The sequence below is a fragment of the Artibeus jamaicensis genome, unplaced genomic scaffold, assembly GCF_021234435.1.
Source record: "Artibeus jamaicensis isolate MK-2021 breed Jamaican fruit bat unplaced genomic scaffold, CSHL_Jam_final contig_851, whole genome shotgun sequence".
NCBI classification, from domain to species: Eukaryota; Metazoa; Chordata; class Mammalia; order Chiroptera; family Phyllostomidae; genus Artibeus; species Artibeus jamaicensis.
This window is the reverse complement of record NW_026521986.1, coordinates 12919134-12938491: the sequence shown is the minus strand read 5'-3', so window position 1 is coordinate 12938491 and position 19358 is coordinate 12919134. Positions and strand designations below refer to the sequence as shown.

Below are 19358 nucleotides of genomic sequence, written 5' to 3'. Positions count from 1 at the left end.
GAGGAGGTGACATCTGAGCTGAAGTAAGGAGCCAGTAATGTGAAAGTTCAGAATAACAAAGAGGTTTTCAGGCAGGAGAAACAGCAAGTGCCAAGGTCCTCAGGTGGGAAGACTTGGCACGTGCCAGGAGAGAAAGAAGGTCAGTGGCTGGAGATTACCCGCCAGGACGAAGAGTAATATGAAATGAGATCCAAAAGAAAGGCAGAGGCCAGATCATCTATACAAATGGGTCTATAATGTACCTTAATAAGGTACATTATTAATGAGGTAGTTTTCCAGTAGTTTTAAACAGACACCTTTCATTCAATTTAACATTTCGTGTTTCACAGATTAGTCATGTGTGATTTACTGAGGCAGCTATTTAAATCATACTATAAGACTAGTGTGTCTAGACGAATAAATCAGTTAGTATGTGAACCTATTTGAAGCCCAGCATTTGCATTCCTAAGCTGATTTATTTTTCTTTAGTTTGTGCATAAGTAGTAAAGCCTTTGGGCTGGTAACATGTTGTTTTGGATGTATGTATGGTGTATGTATACACACACACACACACATCTGAAGAAGAACATCAAAGGCTGGGTGTTACTGATAGTATAGAAAGTGAAGAGATCTAAGCAAGCGATGGTGCAGCTAGATGATATCTCCAGAAGTGTCTTTAATCCTATTTCTTTGTGGTTTCTAAGTATATATTACATTCCATGGGAGAAACTGTATAGTATAGCAATACTTGAGAATCTGGTATTCTGAAAATACCAGAAGGAAGATTAAGCCTCTCTATCAAATTGATCCTAAAGATTCTGGGGTACATTTATTTAAAAATCCTTCCCTTATAAATAATTTAAAATCATAGTTAGTCTGAAGTGTAATACATTCTTACTTTTTGTACTATAATTTAAAATTTTATATATTATGAATAATGTCCCTATATTTGACATTTTTTACTATTTACGCCCAGAGAATGTAGAGAATGCAAAATATCTTTAAATATGCCAATCATTTAGAACACCAAAACCATTTTTTATGGATCATTAAATATTTACTCATCATATCTAACTAGAAAGCAAACAATTCATCTATTGATTATCATTTTGGAGGGGAAAACTTCCTTTATGTAAAAATGTAACCTTTAAGCATTTCCAAGCATTTTGCCCTGGCCATTGTGTCAGGCGGTTGGAACATCATCCCGTAACCAAAAGGTTGTGGGTTCAATTTCTGGTCAGGGCACATACCTAAGCGGTGGGTTCAATCCCCAGTCTGGGCACCTACGATCCCCATTCTGGGCGCTTATGGGAGGCAACCAACCGATACTTCTGTCTCGCATCAATGTTTCTGTCTCCCTTCCTCTTTCTTTAAAAAGCAGTGAAAAAACATCCTCAGTTGAGGATTAAAAATAATTATATATATAAAAAAAGAATTTCCGAGCATTTTATAAATTCATTAGTAAAATGTTATGTAAATAGACATGTAGAAGTGGGAATGTTATTCAGCTCATTCAAGGTAATTCCCAAATTGCTTCTCTGAACCCTGACCCCTGTTTAGACATTACAGTTCCTCCCTTAACAGGGGTGGTCACTTCAGCCGGTCTCACCTTGGGAGGTCCTTGCTGGGAAGCACTGCAGTTACAAGCCCACTGGCTCTTACGAAGCACAGCTGGACTTAATGGGAAGTGGAGAAGGAGTCCAGAGTCATAAAAAATTTCAGAATGTTTATGAAATACTTTCAATACTTTTACAAAAAGCATTCAATACTTTAAAAAAATTATTGTCTTTTTGGGAACAGATACAAGACAAAGAAATCAGCTTCATCTTTCCTGAAATTTCCTAATATTACAATATTGTTTCGTTTCAGCTTCTTTGCAAGAAAATTCAAATGGCCAGTAAATGTATAAATAAAAATATATAGTCCATCCCACTGTAAAAAACTATAAAAAGTTCTAAATTTCCAAGGTTGGTAAGGGGAAATGGGAACCCTCATACATTACAGGTGGGAGTATAAATTGTTACAAACTTATCAAATGCCAATTAGATGAAACATCATAAAAGCCTTTAATTCATACCTAATTCAGCAATTCCATTGCATGGAATTTATCCAAGGAATTATTCATAGATGTGTGCAATAATATAGCTAAAAGGAGATTCGTAACAGTATAGATAATAACTCCAAACTGAAAATAATGAATAAGTAACTGATTTATTTATTTATTGTAATTATTTATTAATTGATTTATTGATTTTAGAGGAGGGAAGGAGGAAGGGAGAGAGAGAGAAACATCAATTTGTTGCTCTACTTATTTATTCATTCATTGTTTGATTCTTGTATATGCTTTGACTGGGGATCGAACCTGCAAACTTGGTGTATAAGGACAATGCTCTAACGAACTGAGCTACCTGGCCAGGGCAATAAATAATTTAATAAATTATAGTACATCAATAAAATACATTATTATACTGTCATTAAAAAGGGGTATTGGTTGAAGATTATTTTAAAAACTTAAGTCAGATCCACTGATCAAAAACCTTTAATGGCTTTGCAAGCCAACTGGAAAAAAATCTAAAATCTCTTGATGTATAAAGCTCAGGGTGACCTCCTGGTTCCTGGCTTCATCGCCAACCTCACTGCGGACAGTTCTCCCTCTCTCGTTCAACTCTTGCTCTCAGCTTCAGCTTCAGGACACCTGCACTTGCTGTCTCACCTCCGCCTGAGTTACTTCTCCCTTGGTCAGCTCTATAGTTCGCATCCTCTCTTCCAGAGAGGACTTCCCATCACCCTGTGCTCTCTTACATGCCTCATTCTTCTCCACTGCATTCATTGGCACCTTACGTGTTATACAGTCATTTTCTAGTCTGTCTGCCTCCACTGTAGTGCAAGTTCCAAATGGCAAGCACTGTTTTATACTCATTCTGCTCTATCTCTAGTGCCTAGAACAACACTACCTGGCTCAAATTAGACATTAGGAAATATTATTGAATCAACTTGTTGAATGAATGAGTGACGTGGAAAAACGATCTTCACATAATAAGTAAAAAAGATGCAAAACAATAAGTATAGTATGATTTCATTCTCTACATATCCATTGAAGAATAAGAAAAAAGGCAAGGAAGATGTCAATCAAAACGTTAGCGGTATTTAAATTGTCAGTGGCTTATAGGTATTTTTAATCATTGCTCTTCTACTTCGTAAAGTTTCTGCAATTGACAAGTATTATTTTTGTACTGAGAAAAAACTATATGCTTTTTTTAAAGTAATAAATAGCAACCTACCAGTCCATTTAAGTTCTTTATGTTGTTTCTTCCTAAAGACAATATCCTCAAGTTTTCTGTAGTGGAAAAAAAGCAATTTTTTGTTTATGAGAATCATATTACATAATTATAAATGTAAAATAATACGGTTTTAAATAAGTTTTATATAAATATTCTTATATAATGAGTAAGAATGTATTAATAAAAAGTGGTCATTGAGTAGGCAATAACACTGACCTATATCATCTAAGGTGAACACTACAACTGTAATTTCATATCACGCTAATATTAAATTTAAAAAAATATTAGCTATTTGGGATGCATGGTCTTAAGTTGCTAGCTAGTAAAAATATTAGAGGGATAAATAAGAGTAAAGAAGATATGAACTTTAGATTTGAGAGCATATATATATATATATTTCAAATTTCTTAGAGTACGAGGACTCAGACTAGAAAACAAGTATATTTTGTACAGTATACCCCACTCCACGAAGGAGTAGAAGTGAAATCAAATACATTAATATTTTAAAAATCTTTTGCCTTCAATCTTTTAAAAAATTAGATTGTGATTTGGTTTAAAAGATGCCTATTAGTATTTTTTACGAGGATGTTTCTATTGGTGTAGGGATAGGCTGTTTCTGGAAGAGAAAAAAAAAGGGGAAACAGCGCTGCTTTGGGGAGGAACTGAGAGTGCACGGTGAGGGGAAGACGTTTTTCCTTGTAAACTCAACTATTTGCATAAAACCATGAGCATGTATTGCTTTTAAAAATTAAAAAAAGATTTCTAGTAAAACACAGGAAAGCTCATTTCTGTTCTAAAAAAGTATCATGATTAATTATATATATAAGTTATACATTTAGGTTTCACAACGTGAACTTCTGCAACTTCACTAATATGGTAGCTACTAGCCACATGGCTAGTTAACTTAATTAACATAAACAATTACAGTTCAGTCTCTCAGTCACAGTAGCCTCACATCAAGAGTTTTAATAGCTGTATATGGGGAGTAGCAACTGTTTTGGGACAGTGCAGACAGTTCTATTGGGTGGCACTGTTCTGTGACAGCCATAAATTACCAATTAACTGAGTTCTAATCCCAAATTTTAAGAGAAACAATCGAACCTCTTTGAGTCTCAGTTTCATCATATGTAAGATGAGGAAATATATCTCTTTTTTAAAGATTTTATTTATTTATTTGTAGAGAGGGGAAGGGAGGGAGAAAGAGAGAGAGAAACATCAGTGTGTGGTTGCCTCTCACGTGGCCCCCAGTGGGGACCTGGGCTGCAACCCAGGCATGTACCCTGACTGGGAATTGAACCTGTGACCCTTTGGTTTGCAGCCTGTGCTCAATCCACTGAGCTATGCCAGCCAAGGTGATAATATCTGCTTTATAAGCATATAAGAACTGGGACAATCGTCTAAAACATTCAGCCTAATGCCTTATCCATGGCAAGTACACAATAAGTGGTGTTTGTGTGTGTATCAGGCATATATAGTTACATAAATGTTGGTTTTAATTTATTTAATAGATTATTTTAAATTCTCTTATGAGAAACATTTAACTTTTAAAACATATTTTATTTATTTATTTTTAGAGAGAGAGGAAGGCAGGGAGAAAGACAGGGAGAGAAATATCAATGTGAGAGAGAAACGCTGACCAGTTGCTTCTTGTGTGCGCCCTGACCGGGGACCAAATCCACTACCCAGGTATGTGTCCTGACTGGGAACTGGACCACAGAGCTCAGGGCATATTTAACTTCAGAACAAGGAATTGTAAAAGTGATCTAATTTACGCAAAATGATTTAACTCTTGAAACAGGACTCCACATTATAGGCAGGATTGGGTCCCCCCAAATATGTTGAAATTCTAACCCCCAGTCCCTCAAAATTGTGACTCTATTTGGAAACAGGGCCTTTAAAGAGGTAATTAAAGTAAAATGAGATCATTTTAGGTAAAATCTAGCGTGACTGGTATCCTTGTAAAAGGAGATAGGACACAGACAGAAACACAGGAAAGACCATGTGAAGACAAAGGGAAAGATGGCTATCCGCAAGCCCAGGAGAGAGGCCCCGGGAGAAATCAATCCTGCCGACACTTTGATGTCAGACTGCTAGCCTCCACAGCGGAGAAAACAAATTCCTGTTTTGGGATTTGTTATGACAGCCCTAGCAAACTAATAAATCTACATAACTATAAATGTGGGAAGATTAAATATTTAAGAAAATCACATAATTTTTAAGTGTCTTTATATAGAAAAATTACCATTTTTTCCTACTTCATGCAAGATAAAATACTTATTCAAAAAGTTATTCATTCAACCCGTAATTATTGAGTATCAACTATATGCCAGGAATAGCACTACGCACTTGCAACGTAACAGTGTACAATACAGATAACAATCCTACTGTCACAGAACTAACATTTGACAGCTAGTAAACAAAATAAATAAATATATTAGATAGTGATGAGTGTGAAAGAGAAGAAAAGCAGATAAAAGGAATGAAATGTCAAAGGATTGGGAACAGCTGACATTTTTGGTAAATGGCGACTTCTAAGTAAAGACCCAAAGGAAGTAAGGCATTGAGCCATGAGGACTGATGGACGGAGGCCATTAACAGGCAAGTAGAACTTCAAGCGTAAAGGCCATGAGACAGGACCACATCTGAAGTGTTCACAAAACACAAGAAGCTAGCTGAGAGAATGAGAGGGGAATAATAGGAGATGAAATTAGAAATAGGCCTTGTATAAAGGATGTATGAGGAGGAGTCAAGAAATTACCAGTTTGGCCTAAGCAACTGAAGAATGGACTAGTCACTGAGACAGACACATAAGAAGCTGGTTTAGCTGGGACTGTGGAAGGACTTTTAGGACTTTTGAACACGTGAAGTATGAGATGTCTACTAAACATCTAAGGGAGTTATCAGGCAACTGGATATGTAAATCTGGAGGTCAGAGGAGACCGTTGGGCTAGAGATATAAATTTGGAAGCCATCAGCCTATAGATGGTAAAGCCATGATTTGGAAGAGCTAATGAGACTAGGGAGTAGGTGAAGATAAAAAAGAGACCCAAAACTGAATCCTGGGGTACCCCAAAGTTAGGGACACAAGACTGGGAAGAAGTAGCCAGAAAAGCAGGAAGAAATCTGGAAGGTATAGTGTCCAAGAAGCTATATGCTGAAATTGTTTCAAAGAAGAAAGATATCATCTGTCAGAATCCACTAATAGGTCAACCAAGATGAGGACTAATAAATGACCTCAGAAATTGGAGATAACAAATATATGCCACCTTCAAAGACAGTATCTAACTTAACATGTAAAAACTCCTTTTTTTAAAAAGTGCTCATGAACTGGTACCAAAAGACTAAAAAGATCTTATTTATTGCTGTATAGGGAAATAAATTACGATATCAAAGTTAATAGATTAAATGTTCTAACATAATACAATTACATATTACATAATTTATATGCTGTATAAGTAGAGCACCACTACAAGAAAAACACTTTTTCTTTTAAGAAATTTATTTAATTTTTGTTTATTTTTTAAAGATTTTCTTGATTTATTTTTAGAGGGGAAGGGAGGAAGAGAAACATCAACGTGTGGTTGCCTCTCACGTGCCCCCTACTGGGGACCTGGCCTGAAACCCTGGCATGTACCTTGACTGGGAATTGAACCAGTGACCTTTTCCCAAGCTGGCACTCAATCCACTCAGCCACACTAGCCAGGGTTTTAACTTCTTTTAATTTTAATTTTTTAAATTAATTAATTTTTTTAGAGAGAGGAGGGAGAAAGAGAAACATCAGTTTGTTGAATGTATTTATGCTTTCATTGGTTGATTCTGGTACATGCCCTGACTGGAGATGTCAATTCTCGCATGTGACCGACTCATGATCTAACCTGCAACTTTGGCATATCAGGATGACTCTCTAACCAATTGAACTACCTGGCCACAGCAGAAAATACTTTTTTTCTAACAAGTCCCTGCTGAAAATGAAAAAAGTGTCTTCAAGTTACACGCTTATTTATTTAGTAAATGAAAGGAGTAAAGTATTTTACCAAAGATACAAGCAACAAAATTTATGTTCTGATCTTTAACATCAGATTATTAATATTCACAGTGTATAGCTTTTTAGTCACAGTTTTGAACATAGTGACGTTATGCAGTTTTCCAGTTGTAGTTTTGGTGCATTAAATAGAAATTGCCATAGGGACCTTCTGCCTTATAAAGCTCCTGTTAAACAGTAATGCCTTTGTATTTCAGGTCTTTTTACCGTGGCATAGCAGGTAAGACTACAGTGCTCATGATGGGAAAGGGGTGGGAAGCAAGCCAGGGTCATATATTCAGTCCTTCATATGGATCAGTTGGCTTCTTTCTGCTGCCTACTCACAGGTTGCAGAAGTATTATTTGTTACAAGCAGAATTAAAATGAGATGAAATAGTAAATAGATGGTACAAATGCCTATATTCTCTTATTCCATGCCTATGTCAGACATCACTAATTGATCAAAGTATTCTCTTCCACTTAATTTTGGGAACTCTTTTTAACACAACTTTCCCGAGAGTCATCATCAATTGAACAAAGTTAGAATACAAGTTAAAACTCAATGTCAGCCCTACATAGGTTATCCATTTTCACTATTGTCATGGTCATATTTTTATGAAAAACATGTCATCTATATTGATAAATGTTATCAATTTTGTCTCTTTTAGGAAAGTTATTATAGTTACAGACAAAGAAAAGAATGAAATGAAACATCTCACATTTTCTAATGAGTCACTGAAAAATTGGAATAGATTGAGTCATCTCATGCAGAGCTTTAAAGGAAAACATTTCCTCTCTGGCACGATTTAAAGTACTGGGGAAGATGGAGATTTGGAATAGAAGATAAATAGATTAATAAAATGTAGTGCTGGCCCCCAAGGAGTTCATTATCTGAAGAGACAGAACATAGTCCTCACCTACTTTAAACATGAGCATTTATTTGTACCAAGCACTATTCTAAGTCTTTTATATACATTAACTCATTTATTATAATCCAAGATAGGTCTTAATGTTTACAAAGAAGGACTAATTATTATAATAATGGAGATTAGAGAAGTCTTTAGAGGGAGAAATGACCTTTAAACTTGGCGTTCTTAATCTTAATTTTGTTTTTTGTAGGATATTCCTGTTAGAGGAAGGGGCTGTTCTCAATGAAAAGCACTGCACTAACAAGTGCAGAGTCATAAAAAGGGAAGATGTGTTTGCGTGTGAACAGCGGGGTGCAAGCCTGTACATGACTCTGAATTCGACATAAAGCAGGTGCTCTTTACCAGGCCAAGGGGAGCCAGGAAGGTCTCTGATCTGGAGAAATGAGAATGAGAATAATATTTTTAGAAAGAAGACTCTGGTGTCAGTGCTGAAGGTCAACTGAAGAACAAAGAGAAACAGATACCAACTAGGAGGCTATTACAAAAGTCTTAAGAGTGTTTTTCAAATTGTGTGTGAAATCAACTTAGTGGGTTGTGACAGACATTTAAATGAAATCAAATTTAAAAAATTTATACTGGAACCTATGTTATAAAGGTAAATGTTGTTTCGGCAACTTGATTCCAATTCATATGTCTTGTGTATATTTGATCTGTGTATTCATACGAAAACACACATGAACTGAGTCATAAATTCAAATGTATTTCTTACTGTGAAAAGTAGTAAAAAACATTTGATAGCCCTAACTGGCATGGTTCAATGGGCTGGGTGTTATCCTGTGAACCAAAAGGTCACTGGTTCAATTCCCAGTCAGGGCATATGCCTGAGTTGCGGTGACCCCCAGTTGGGGGCAACAAGACACAACCAATCTGTTTCTCTCGCACATCAATGTTTCTCTCCCTCTCTTCCCCTCTCTCTAAAAATAAATGAAAAAATTTTTTTTAATTTGGGGAAAAGGCCTGGCTGGTGTGGCTCAGTGGATTGAATGCCAGCCTGTGAACCAAAGGGTCACTGGTTCAATTCCCAGTCAGGACACATGCCTGGGTTGCAGGCCAGGTCCTCAGTTGGGGGCACATGAGAGGCAACCACACATTGATGTTTCTCTCCCTCTTTTTCTCCCTCCCTTCCCCTCTGTCTAAAAATAAATAAATAAAACCTTTTAAAATTTTGGGGAAAAAATACAATAAAAAAATTTTTTTAAGTAAAACACAATGTTTGTTAAACACCATTTAAGGGGGACGGTTAGAGTCTAAATTAAAACTCTAGCTCCTGGGATTTATAAAAAAGCAACATATTGCTCTCAATGGTGTGGCTCAGTTGGTTGGAACATTGTCTCTTATACCAAATTGCTGATGGTTCCATTCCCGTTCAGGGCACATATCTGGATCAATTCGATCCCCTGTGGCAGGCAACCAATCAGTGTTTCTCTCTCACATCGATGTTTCTCCTTCTCTTTCTACCCCCCTTTCTAAAATCAAAAAACATATATTTTTAAAAAGCAACATATTATTTGAGAGTTCTTTCAAAGAGTAGAGTTAACAAGACTCGATGATGAACTTGGATGTAGAGCTTGAGGGAAGTAAAGGGGGAATATGGTAGGAGAAATTATGGCTCACCAAAAGACACCATATCCTAACTCCTGGAACCTGTGAATGTTGCCTTCTGTGACAAATAAGTACTTCGCAGATGTGAATAAGTTAGGGATCTTAATATAGGGAGAGTATCCTCGGTTGTCCAGGTGTTCCATAAATGCAGTCACATGTATCCTCAGAAGAGAAAGAGTTGACATAGACAAAGGAGAAGGCGATGTGACCACAGAGGCAGAGACTCAAGTGATGTAGTCACAAGCCAAGGAATGTGGCAGCCATCAGAATCCAGAAAAGGCAAGGAACAGATTCTCCACTAAAGCCTCCAGAGGGAGGGTGGCTCTGTCGAAACCCTGATTTTGGCCAGTGAAACTGATGTCAGACTTCTGACTTCCAGAGCTAAGAGGGAATATATTTCTGTTGTTTTAAGCTGTCAAGTTTCAGCAACCACAGGAAACTAGCACAGGAGTCAGAGGTCTTAGCACCTGGGTAGGTGGCAACGTCACTAGCATTTGTTCATGCACAGGAAAAACAAGGATGGTGAGAAATTAAAATTTAAATATGACAAGTATGAAAACACAAGACAAATCTGATCAAATATATTTTAAAAATCAGGTTTTTTACTTAAGATATCTCAATTCTAACAATTTATTTAAGATATCTCAATTCTAACGCTAGGCAAGCTTTAAAATATCTTTAAAATGTTCAGATCTCTCTTTGTCATTTGACAATTACTGCAGTTAAAACAGATGCGAGCTCCTGGGGTTACGGAGTGTGTCTGGAATGTTTATTCCATTAACGAGAAAATCCAAGAACCATCTGTTATTGTGGATCACTTACTTAAGCCATTCAGATTGGCAATCTTTTCAATGCAGTTCGTAGACAGTGAAAGCTTCCTTAAAAAGAACAAAGAAAAACTTGAATTAATTTTTTAAAAATTTAAATGGTCTATCCGAAATTATTTCTCTAGTGCCCATTGAAGATACAATATTTAAGTCACACTTCCTTCTAACACTGAATCCTTTCTTTCCCTTCAGACATGCTGTCTGAAGACATTCCATGCTGTGTTTGAAATCTTCATAGTTTTTTCTGATCACAAAAGTTAACACATACCATTAACAAGTAGAAATTAAAAAAAAAAACTTTTTGAGGGCAATCTGATGTTATTAAATTTTTCAGAAAGATTTTATTTATTTATTTTACACAGAGGGGAAGGGAGGGAGAAAGATAGAGAAACATCAATGTGTGGTTGCCACTTGCACACCCCATACTGGGGACCCGGCCCACAATGCAGGCACGTGCCCTGACTGGGAATTGAAGCGGCGACCCTTTAGTTCACAGGCTGGCGCTCAATCTGCTGAGCCATACCAGCCAGGGTTCTATTAAATATTTTAATGCATGTATTCTTTGACCTGGTAATTAATTTCTAGGAATACATCCTATTGAAATACTAATGCAAATACCAAAAGTTATATGAATTAGATTACTGATTGTATTATTGCAATAGCAAACAGTGGGGGGAAATCTCTCTCAGCATCCATCACTGAGGAATACTGTGCTGCCACTAAAATGAGATTGGGCTACAGATGCCAATTTGAGAAGATGTTTATGATATGTAGTTAAGTTTTAAAACCACCTTGCAGAACAGCACATTTTATATGATCCCTTTTTGTGAACAGCAGAACTATACATATGAAAGTATGGAAATATTTATTTTCTCATGTGTTAAATTATTCAGAAATGTATATTATAAGAAATTAAATGTAATCCTAATCACCACCGAGACATTCCTCCAGAGATAACTATTTTAATAGTTCATATATATTTATCTAAATTTTTCTATACATACTTTAATTATATAAAAACATTTTTAAAGGGAACATAATTATACAGTTTTAGTCTTCCTTAAAACCCAAGAAATTCGCCCTGGCTGGCATGGCTCAGTGCTTCAGTGCTGGCATGCGAATCAAGAGGTTGTGGGTTCGATTCCCAGTCAGGGCACATGCCTGGGTTGTGAGCCAGGTCCCCAGTTGGGGGCACGCAAGAGGCAACCACACACTGATGTTTCTCTCTCTCTCTTTCTCCTTCCTTTCCCCTCTCTAAAAAATAAATAAATAAAATCTAAAAAAAAAAAGTCAAAAATTTGTGTTGACTTTCCAACACTTGATCATATCCTTTCTGATTTGACCTGAAGAGGAATTATTTATCTTTTTACTTGAAATGGTAAAGTCAAGTACTGTACAATGTAAATTACTGATCAAATCTGTACATCTTCTAATCATTCCCACTCCTGAGAACTGCTAGTGAAAAACTGAGTACCTCAAATCTGGGAATATGATGGGGGAACAATTCTTTAATTGTTTAGGCAACTGGAAGGATGAATAAAGATGAGAACTTACTCGCAATTAGCCAGCATGGACAAGGATGCATCCATCTTCTCTATAGGGGGAATCTGGGCGTAAAGCTTTATCTCCTTGGCTTCAGACGGCTTCTGACTGGTTTTCTCTTCCTGTCATAAAAATTAATTTGGAAGAAGATGAGGGTAATGTGGAGTTGAAGGAGGCTGGAACTTCATAAGGCTTTTTAATCCTTATTTCAAAACAATGATTAGAATTCAGGAGTTCTGTGCATTCTGTACAGTTCACTTATTGACCTTTACTATTGACTCCGATGAGCAGGCTTCTACATGACCAACCAAGACAATTCACTGCCAGGGCCCAACCAAATGGGGAAAAAATGAAAGAAAATGATTTATGTAACATTTAAAATCCCTTAAGCACCTATCAATTAATTAACATAAGCAAACACAGACATTTTCCTGGGAAGAACTCCTTGTCCTGAAACAACCTTTCTTTAGATATCAGATTCAGACCCATAAGACCAATTGTTTCTGTCATCTCAGCTATTTCTACACGTAATTCAGTCTGGGCTACAGCCCCAAAATACCAAGAATTTTGGGAGATATTCTGTTTGTAACACAGCTGTGGTCAAAATATTTTCTCTACCGTAATTTACTACTGAATTCAACCTTAGAAATGAATTTTGGTACTAAGTATGCAATTTAAAATTTCATTAACAGTATATGCTGCCAAATATTTTCTAAGTATATCCCAACCAGAATATTAATCTTGATACGATCCACTAATTTACATCAGATTTCCCAGTTTCGTCTGTACTCATTTGTACATATGAGTGCGAATGTGTTTGTACAGGTGTATCAAGTTCTATGCATCTTTATCACCTGTGTAGGTTCGCATATCCACCTCCACAGTCAAGACAGCTAAATAGTTCCAATACCACAAAGATCCCTTTTACTGAATGGTCGGATTTGACAGCTATCTGAAAGTTCTCCTTATATGGTTTCTAAAAGAAGTCAAAAGTCATACTCACCCATCTGGCTAGGGCTTCTTTGATTGTTGTTGCTTTTGCCTTAAAAAGAGAAGGACCAAAAGGTTGTCTTTATTGGTATAATCTGTTGATTCAATTCTCTCAGAGAACAGAGGCATCAGCCCATGCAGATAACTCCCACTTGGTTCACAAAAAATATGCAGCTTTCAACACTTAAAATATCTTATTCCATTGATTCTAAGATCTACATCTTCTTTTACATTTTAACATCTTTGAAATTTGGATGCATCTTCCAATCAGGAATAATTTACAACTGCAGTGGCCAGGTGCAGTGGTGAAGTTTTAAAAGAACATGAACAATTTTGTCTCATATGCATGGACTCCTTTTTATGTTTGCAAAGAATGACATATGATAAGGCTATATGCCTAAATATGTTTAAAAGAACTCTGTCAATAAGTGCAAAATAAAAATTCTAACTGATAAGAAATTATTTGTCATAGTTTAATTCCAACTTATCTTTAATTCAATTTATCATATTTATAAGTTTTTTAAAGTTTTTATTCTTATTTATTTTTTAGAGAGAGGGAAGGGAGGCAGAAAGAGAGGGAGAGAAACATCAGTTGCCTCTCACATGGCCCCAGCTGGGGACCTGGCCCATAAGCCAGGCATGTGCCCGACTGGGAATCCAACCGGTGACCTTGTGGTTCACTGGCCAGTGCTTGATCCACTGAGCCACACCAGCCAGGGCTATTTGTAACTTTAAAGATGAGCAAAGGAAGATATCCTTTGAACCATTGCTTGAGTTCATTAATAAAAAGAGAGAATACTCTAAATAAAAACAAAAATAAATAAAAGGAAAGTTTTAAATGTATATAGCATTATGCCTAGAAAGTAAAGACATACTAAAAAAAATCACCCTTGGGTTGATTTTACCCTTTACCCTTAGGGTAAAAATATTATAAATTAAAGTGAAATAATAAAATAAAAGATAAAAAGTCAAAATTTGAGAAATAAACATAACCTTAAAAGGAAACATAGCTTCAAGTACATTTATTTAAAAAGAAGAGAGAGTGAGAGGTAGAAAACAAATAAGCTAAGCATTCAAGATATTTGAAAAAAGTGCATCATTGCCAACCCAAAGAAGGCACAGAAAATAAATCCAAAGTAAGAAGTCAGTGGGAAACACAGTAGGGGGAAGGGATCAATGAATAAGGGGAAATAACACTGATACCATGGAGATCTGATAAGTAAAATATTACAAGCAAATATATGGTAATAAGTTTGAAAAGCTAGATAAAGTATGCCTTTCTAAAAAACAAACAGAAAAATGCCAGAACTGTCACAAGACGAATCAGAAAATTTAAATAGGCCAGTAACTATTTCAAGCATTAAAAAGATAGTCAGAGATTTACCCTCATCCTCCTCCCCCAAAGCTCCAGGACTAATTTTACGAGTTCTACCAAGCTGTCAAGGAAGAGATATTCCCTGTTACACAAGTTGTTTCAGAAACTAGAAAGCTGCCAACTTCTTTTATGAGGCTAGCATAACTTGATGCTATAACAAGATAACGAATCCTCTTTATTTCTCAACACAGATTTGAAAAGCCTAGATATATTAGATCCCCAAAGCCAAGGATATAGAATGAAAAGATCAAGAAATGCTTATTCCCAGGAGTATAAAGATTGTTTCACACCAGGAAAATTTATAAATGTACATATTTATTATTGGATTAAAGGAAGACAATGATATTTATTCATTATATGCAGAAGAAGAACTTGATAAAGTTCTACATTTGATATTAAAAGCATTCAACTAAGATAAAGGAAAACTCCTTGATAAAAGCTACAGACCAAAAAGCCACAATGAACACCATACTCAATGGAGAAATTCATTCATTTTGGCAAATCTTTACTATCTACCACATACCAAACATTCTTCTACATACTTATGGTATATCACTAAAGAAAACAAAGATCCTTGCCTTCATGGAACCATTGTCAGGAGACAAGTGGTAAGTAACATAACTTTAAAAATAAATAAATTGTATAGTAGAAGGTGACAGTTACTAAAAAAAAAGAAAATGCCAAGCATGGTAAAGGCTATAAGGACACGTGGATATGTGTGTGGAGGATGTTTATTTTAAATACGGTGGTCAAGATGGGCCAAATTGGGAAGGTAACCTTTTAAGGTCCCAGACACATCTAGGATATCTACTGTCACTGCTACTATTTAACACATTACAAGAGATCTTTATAAATGTTATAATAAAGAGAAATACAAACTGGAAAGGTTAAAAGGGGGAAATAAGCTTCATGTGCAGGCGATCATCTATTTAGAAAACACAATGGAATTAACTCAAATATTAGAACAAATGGACTTCAGCAAGTGAAGAACACTATTGATAAAGTAAACAGAAAAACTCGAAGAAGATGTTTTCAATGTAAAACCAACAATGGACTAATATCAAGATGTATAAGGAACTCCTAACATTCAGAAACAAATATGGAAAAGTTGGCAAAAATGTAAACAGAAAATTCACAGAAACTGAAATCCAGATGAGTAACAAGAATATCATGAGGTAATTAAATCAGAAAAATGGAAATCAGAAAAATGCAGAAAAAACAATGGTGTGCTAAAATACACCCTTCGATTGGCAAAAGTTAGAAAGTTGGTGACATGCCTTGGCTGGGTGGCTCAGTGGATTGAGCCCCAGCCTGTGAACCAAAAGATCTCTGGTTTGAATCCCAGTCGGGCACATGCCTGGGTTATGGGCCAGGTCCCCAGCTGGGGCCATGTGAGAGGCAACTAATCGATGTATCTCTCACACATTAATGTTTCTCTCCCTCTCCTTCTCCCTCCCTTCCCCTCTCTCTAAGAATAAATAAATAAAATAAATGAATCAATCAATCAATAAAGTTTTAAAAAAGAAAGCAAGCAGTCTGACAGTGTGTAGGGAAATTAAGTATGCACAGACCCTGTGACTCTGCAATCCCACTCCTGGGTGTATTTCCCAGAGAAATCCTTGCATGGGTCCATAGAAAGACACATATAAGAACACTCTCAAGTTGGAAACAATTGAGCTGCCGATAAATTGGTTTACAAGGTCACTAGTTCCGCTATAGAGAACAGGAATCAAAACCTGAAATGCCTTGAAAACCAATGGACATCATTGGATAAAGCTGGCCATGTTAAGAGCCTCTGTTTGGCTCTAGAAAACTGTTGACAGGTGGGACTTGGGACAAGAATTACCCTCATATCACATTTCTTCAAATATGAGAACCCCATTAACGAAAGTAACATTCTTATTTTATGTACTATTAAGAAAAAATGCAGCCAATTATATGACAGTAACAAATTTTCAGTAATATAAATATGTGGGGACAAATGTGTCTAGTGGTGAAATACAGTATTTCTGATTTTTCGAAGAAGCTAGAAATCTCTGTTTTGTTATGAAGTATGATCATTTTTAAGATTTTTAAAAATCTAAAAACTATGTGGGCCTGTATATCTGAAGGGCCCTCAGCTAGCTTCAGGTGATTATTGGTTCTGATTCTTCATCTGAAGATTTTCAATAATCCTCATGGTTCATGCTTTCAGGATTTAGAGCTCATTATTTCTTCACTTGAATATAAACCGAGGTTCCAGAATATTTTACTTTCTCTCCTCTCCACCCTCTTTTTCACTGTGTAGCCTGCTTCAGTGCCTGAAGCCTACAGGCAGAGGCTAGGCAATGGTTCAAAGCCACAATTTGCTCAGGCGTGGGGCACTATGTGAAACTTTTTACCTTCCTTGGCAGTAGTTTAGCTAAATGCATGTGAAATGAAGTAAGAAAAGATGGGAGATGGGGAGGAAGGACCTACTTTAAAAAGAGTGGTATTTAATCTGGTGGTTGAGGGTTGACATGATTTCGTTATGATTTCAATTTCTTGGGCTCTAACTTACATAGCATTGGAATCGCAAAAAGAAGACAACAAATTATACTTATTCTTCATAAATATCTCCATCCAGCAGGACAATCACATCCTTTGCTAAAAAGCTTTGGCTGGGTCTACAACCAACAACATCCCTTTTCAAACTACTAGTTGGAACTGCCACGTATGTAAACAAGACAGTGCACATTTTAAGCAGGAATTGAGAATCGCTAGATAAAATCATTACTTCGCAAAGGTTTTGATTGGGTAGACCGATGACAGATTTCAAATCCAAGGCAATATTTCTCAAACTGTAGTGGGGCGCCCTCCAATTTTAGAATGACTTGAGGTGCAATTGTCTAAATGCACATATCTGAACACCCCCAATCATATTAAACATTCATAATCTGCACTCCAACAAGTTCCTAGTACTTAGGCCGGCTACAAGCATACTTCAACACATACTGAAATTTGAGAAAGAGTAGCCTAATATCTTCTATCAGAGTGGGTTTTACAACGTTACCTAATAAGTACACTCACAGTCATTCAGGGCAACCTGGGCACATCAGAGGTTTCCAATAACTGCTGCAATGATGTGACCCACATTCCTCTCCTAACCAGCTCCCCACTCCATCTCGCCAGGGGGTAACTTAATTGTATGTAAAAAGAGATCCTTATTCACCCACTCCCGTCCATCACCTTTCCCACTCCAATGTTCTGTTTTTCGAGAATTCCCTGCTCTTTGCCCTTCCTTTTCTTTGCCGGACTCCCACCATGTTCACCCAACCTCTGATCTGTCCCAGGCCTCCTTTCTCCCAGACCACCCGGTGCCAGGGCTTTTTGATCGCCCCCAGGCCTTTGCCTTCGCGGAGCCAGTATCCGCTACCGGCTCCCTTCTGCGGTTCAAAGACACACTCTCCCCTCCTAGCCCTCAACACTCCACAATCGCCCTTTCCCACTTCCAACTTCTTTTCAGCTTTGGCTACGAGGCCTAGAAGGTACTCACCATCGCGGCGGTTGCTACTGTCACTGCTCTGGTTGCTAGGGCTCGGAGGGTTCAGTGCGCTTGCGCACTTCTCGTGGCTCTCCGAGGATCCCTACCGCCGCCGCAGTCGTCTCTCTCATCCTCCGCCCTCAGGTGGCACAAGCGGGGCATTGTGGGACGATGGGGCGGTCCCAGGTCCTCCGGCAGCGCTGCCTCTCGTTCCCGAGTGGCGGCGGCACAGTTGCGCGTGAGACGCTCGGCTGGAGTGCTCTGCTGCGGAAAGTGGTCAAGGGATGTAGCTGTCCCTACCGAGAGCAGTTTCAGCTCGTCTGGAGTGACGTACCCGCCTGAAGTTTAAAACTGTAAAACCTCCCCCTAACCGTTGCCCTTCCCATAACAGGATTTGTAAAATTCCCTTTCCCTGCAGATTGCCCTTCTGTATCCTCTCCTGGCTGTCTGCTATAATTCTCCTGGCGTCCCACAGAGGATACCTGAAGCTAAACTCCGGGCACAATAGACCCTTCGGGGAACAATTGCTGCACCAGAGCAGAGACTTCAAGTCCCTTTGTTAATTATTTACTGTTAATTATCCCACATCCACAAATGTAAAAAATGTATGTGTCGATTTTACTTTTTAACCAATCCCAGAGATGTCCCCTGCTTTGCTTTCTCCCTCCGTAATCTCTCACCAACGAATTTCATGTAACTTCTTAGGCCTTGCCCTTTGATTCTGCTGTATAAAATAAGCGGTAAACTGCCATCTTCTGGAGTATTTTCTCATTCCGTTGACATTTTGCTTTCCCAGCAATTGTCAGGCTGGCTCAAATAAACTCATAAAATGTTTTTACAGGTTTGGGTGTTTCTTGCATTGACAAAAGCTTTAAAATCCTTGCACCTCTGTGACTGGGCAGTTCCACTTCTAGGACTTCGTCCTGAAGAAATAATCACACAAATGCACACAGATATATGTTCAACGTTTTAATAGTAAAAACAAAATAATCCAAATGTCAACACAATAGAATTGGTATCGTTGAACATCCAAACAGTGAAGTAATACACTGTTTTTCACTGTGGAGCCTGCTTTAGAGCCTGCAGCCTACAGGCAGAGGCCAGACAATAGTTCAAGGCCGGTTTGCTCAGGCGTGGGACACTACACGAAACTTTTTTACCTTCCTTGGCAGTGGTTTAGCTAAATGCATGTGAAATAAAGAAAATAGCCCTGGCTGGTATGGCTCAGTGGATTAAGCGCCAGCCTGCAAACCAAAGGGTCACTGGTTTGATCCCCAGTCAGGGCACATGCCTGGGTTGCAGGCTGGGTC

The 19358-nt window shown here is 37.5% G+C and overlaps 1 protein-coding gene and 1 non-coding gene across 2 annotated transcripts in view; both read right to left on the bottom strand.

The window, feature by feature from the left end:
* DNAL1 (dynein axonemal light chain 1) overlaps nt 1–18186 on the bottom strand; it is a 35837-nt gene extending 17651 nt beyond the window's left edge. The window contains exons 1-5 of the mRNA XM_037127830.2: nt 18061–18186; nt 13185–13223; nt 12194–12303; nt 10635–10690; nt 3261–3316 (exon numbers count right to left, since the gene is read on the bottom strand). Of these exons, the coding sequence (XP_036983725.1) occupies nt 3261–3316; nt 10635–10690; nt 12194–12303; nt 13185–13223; nt 18061–18063 (264 nt within the window). The 5' untranslated portion in view covers nt 18064–18186. The remainder of the gene's footprint in view (nt 1–3260; nt 3317–10634; nt 10691–12193; nt 12304–13184; nt 13224–18060) is intronic.
* LOC119036600 (small nucleolar RNA SNORA42/SNORA80 family) lies at nt 16824–16955 on the bottom strand. The gene has a single exon (XR_005080036.1). It is a non-coding gene; the product is annotated as a small nucleolar RNA SNORA42/SNORA80 family (small nucleolar RNA).
* Nucleotides 18187–19358: the final 1172 nt, after the last annotated feature.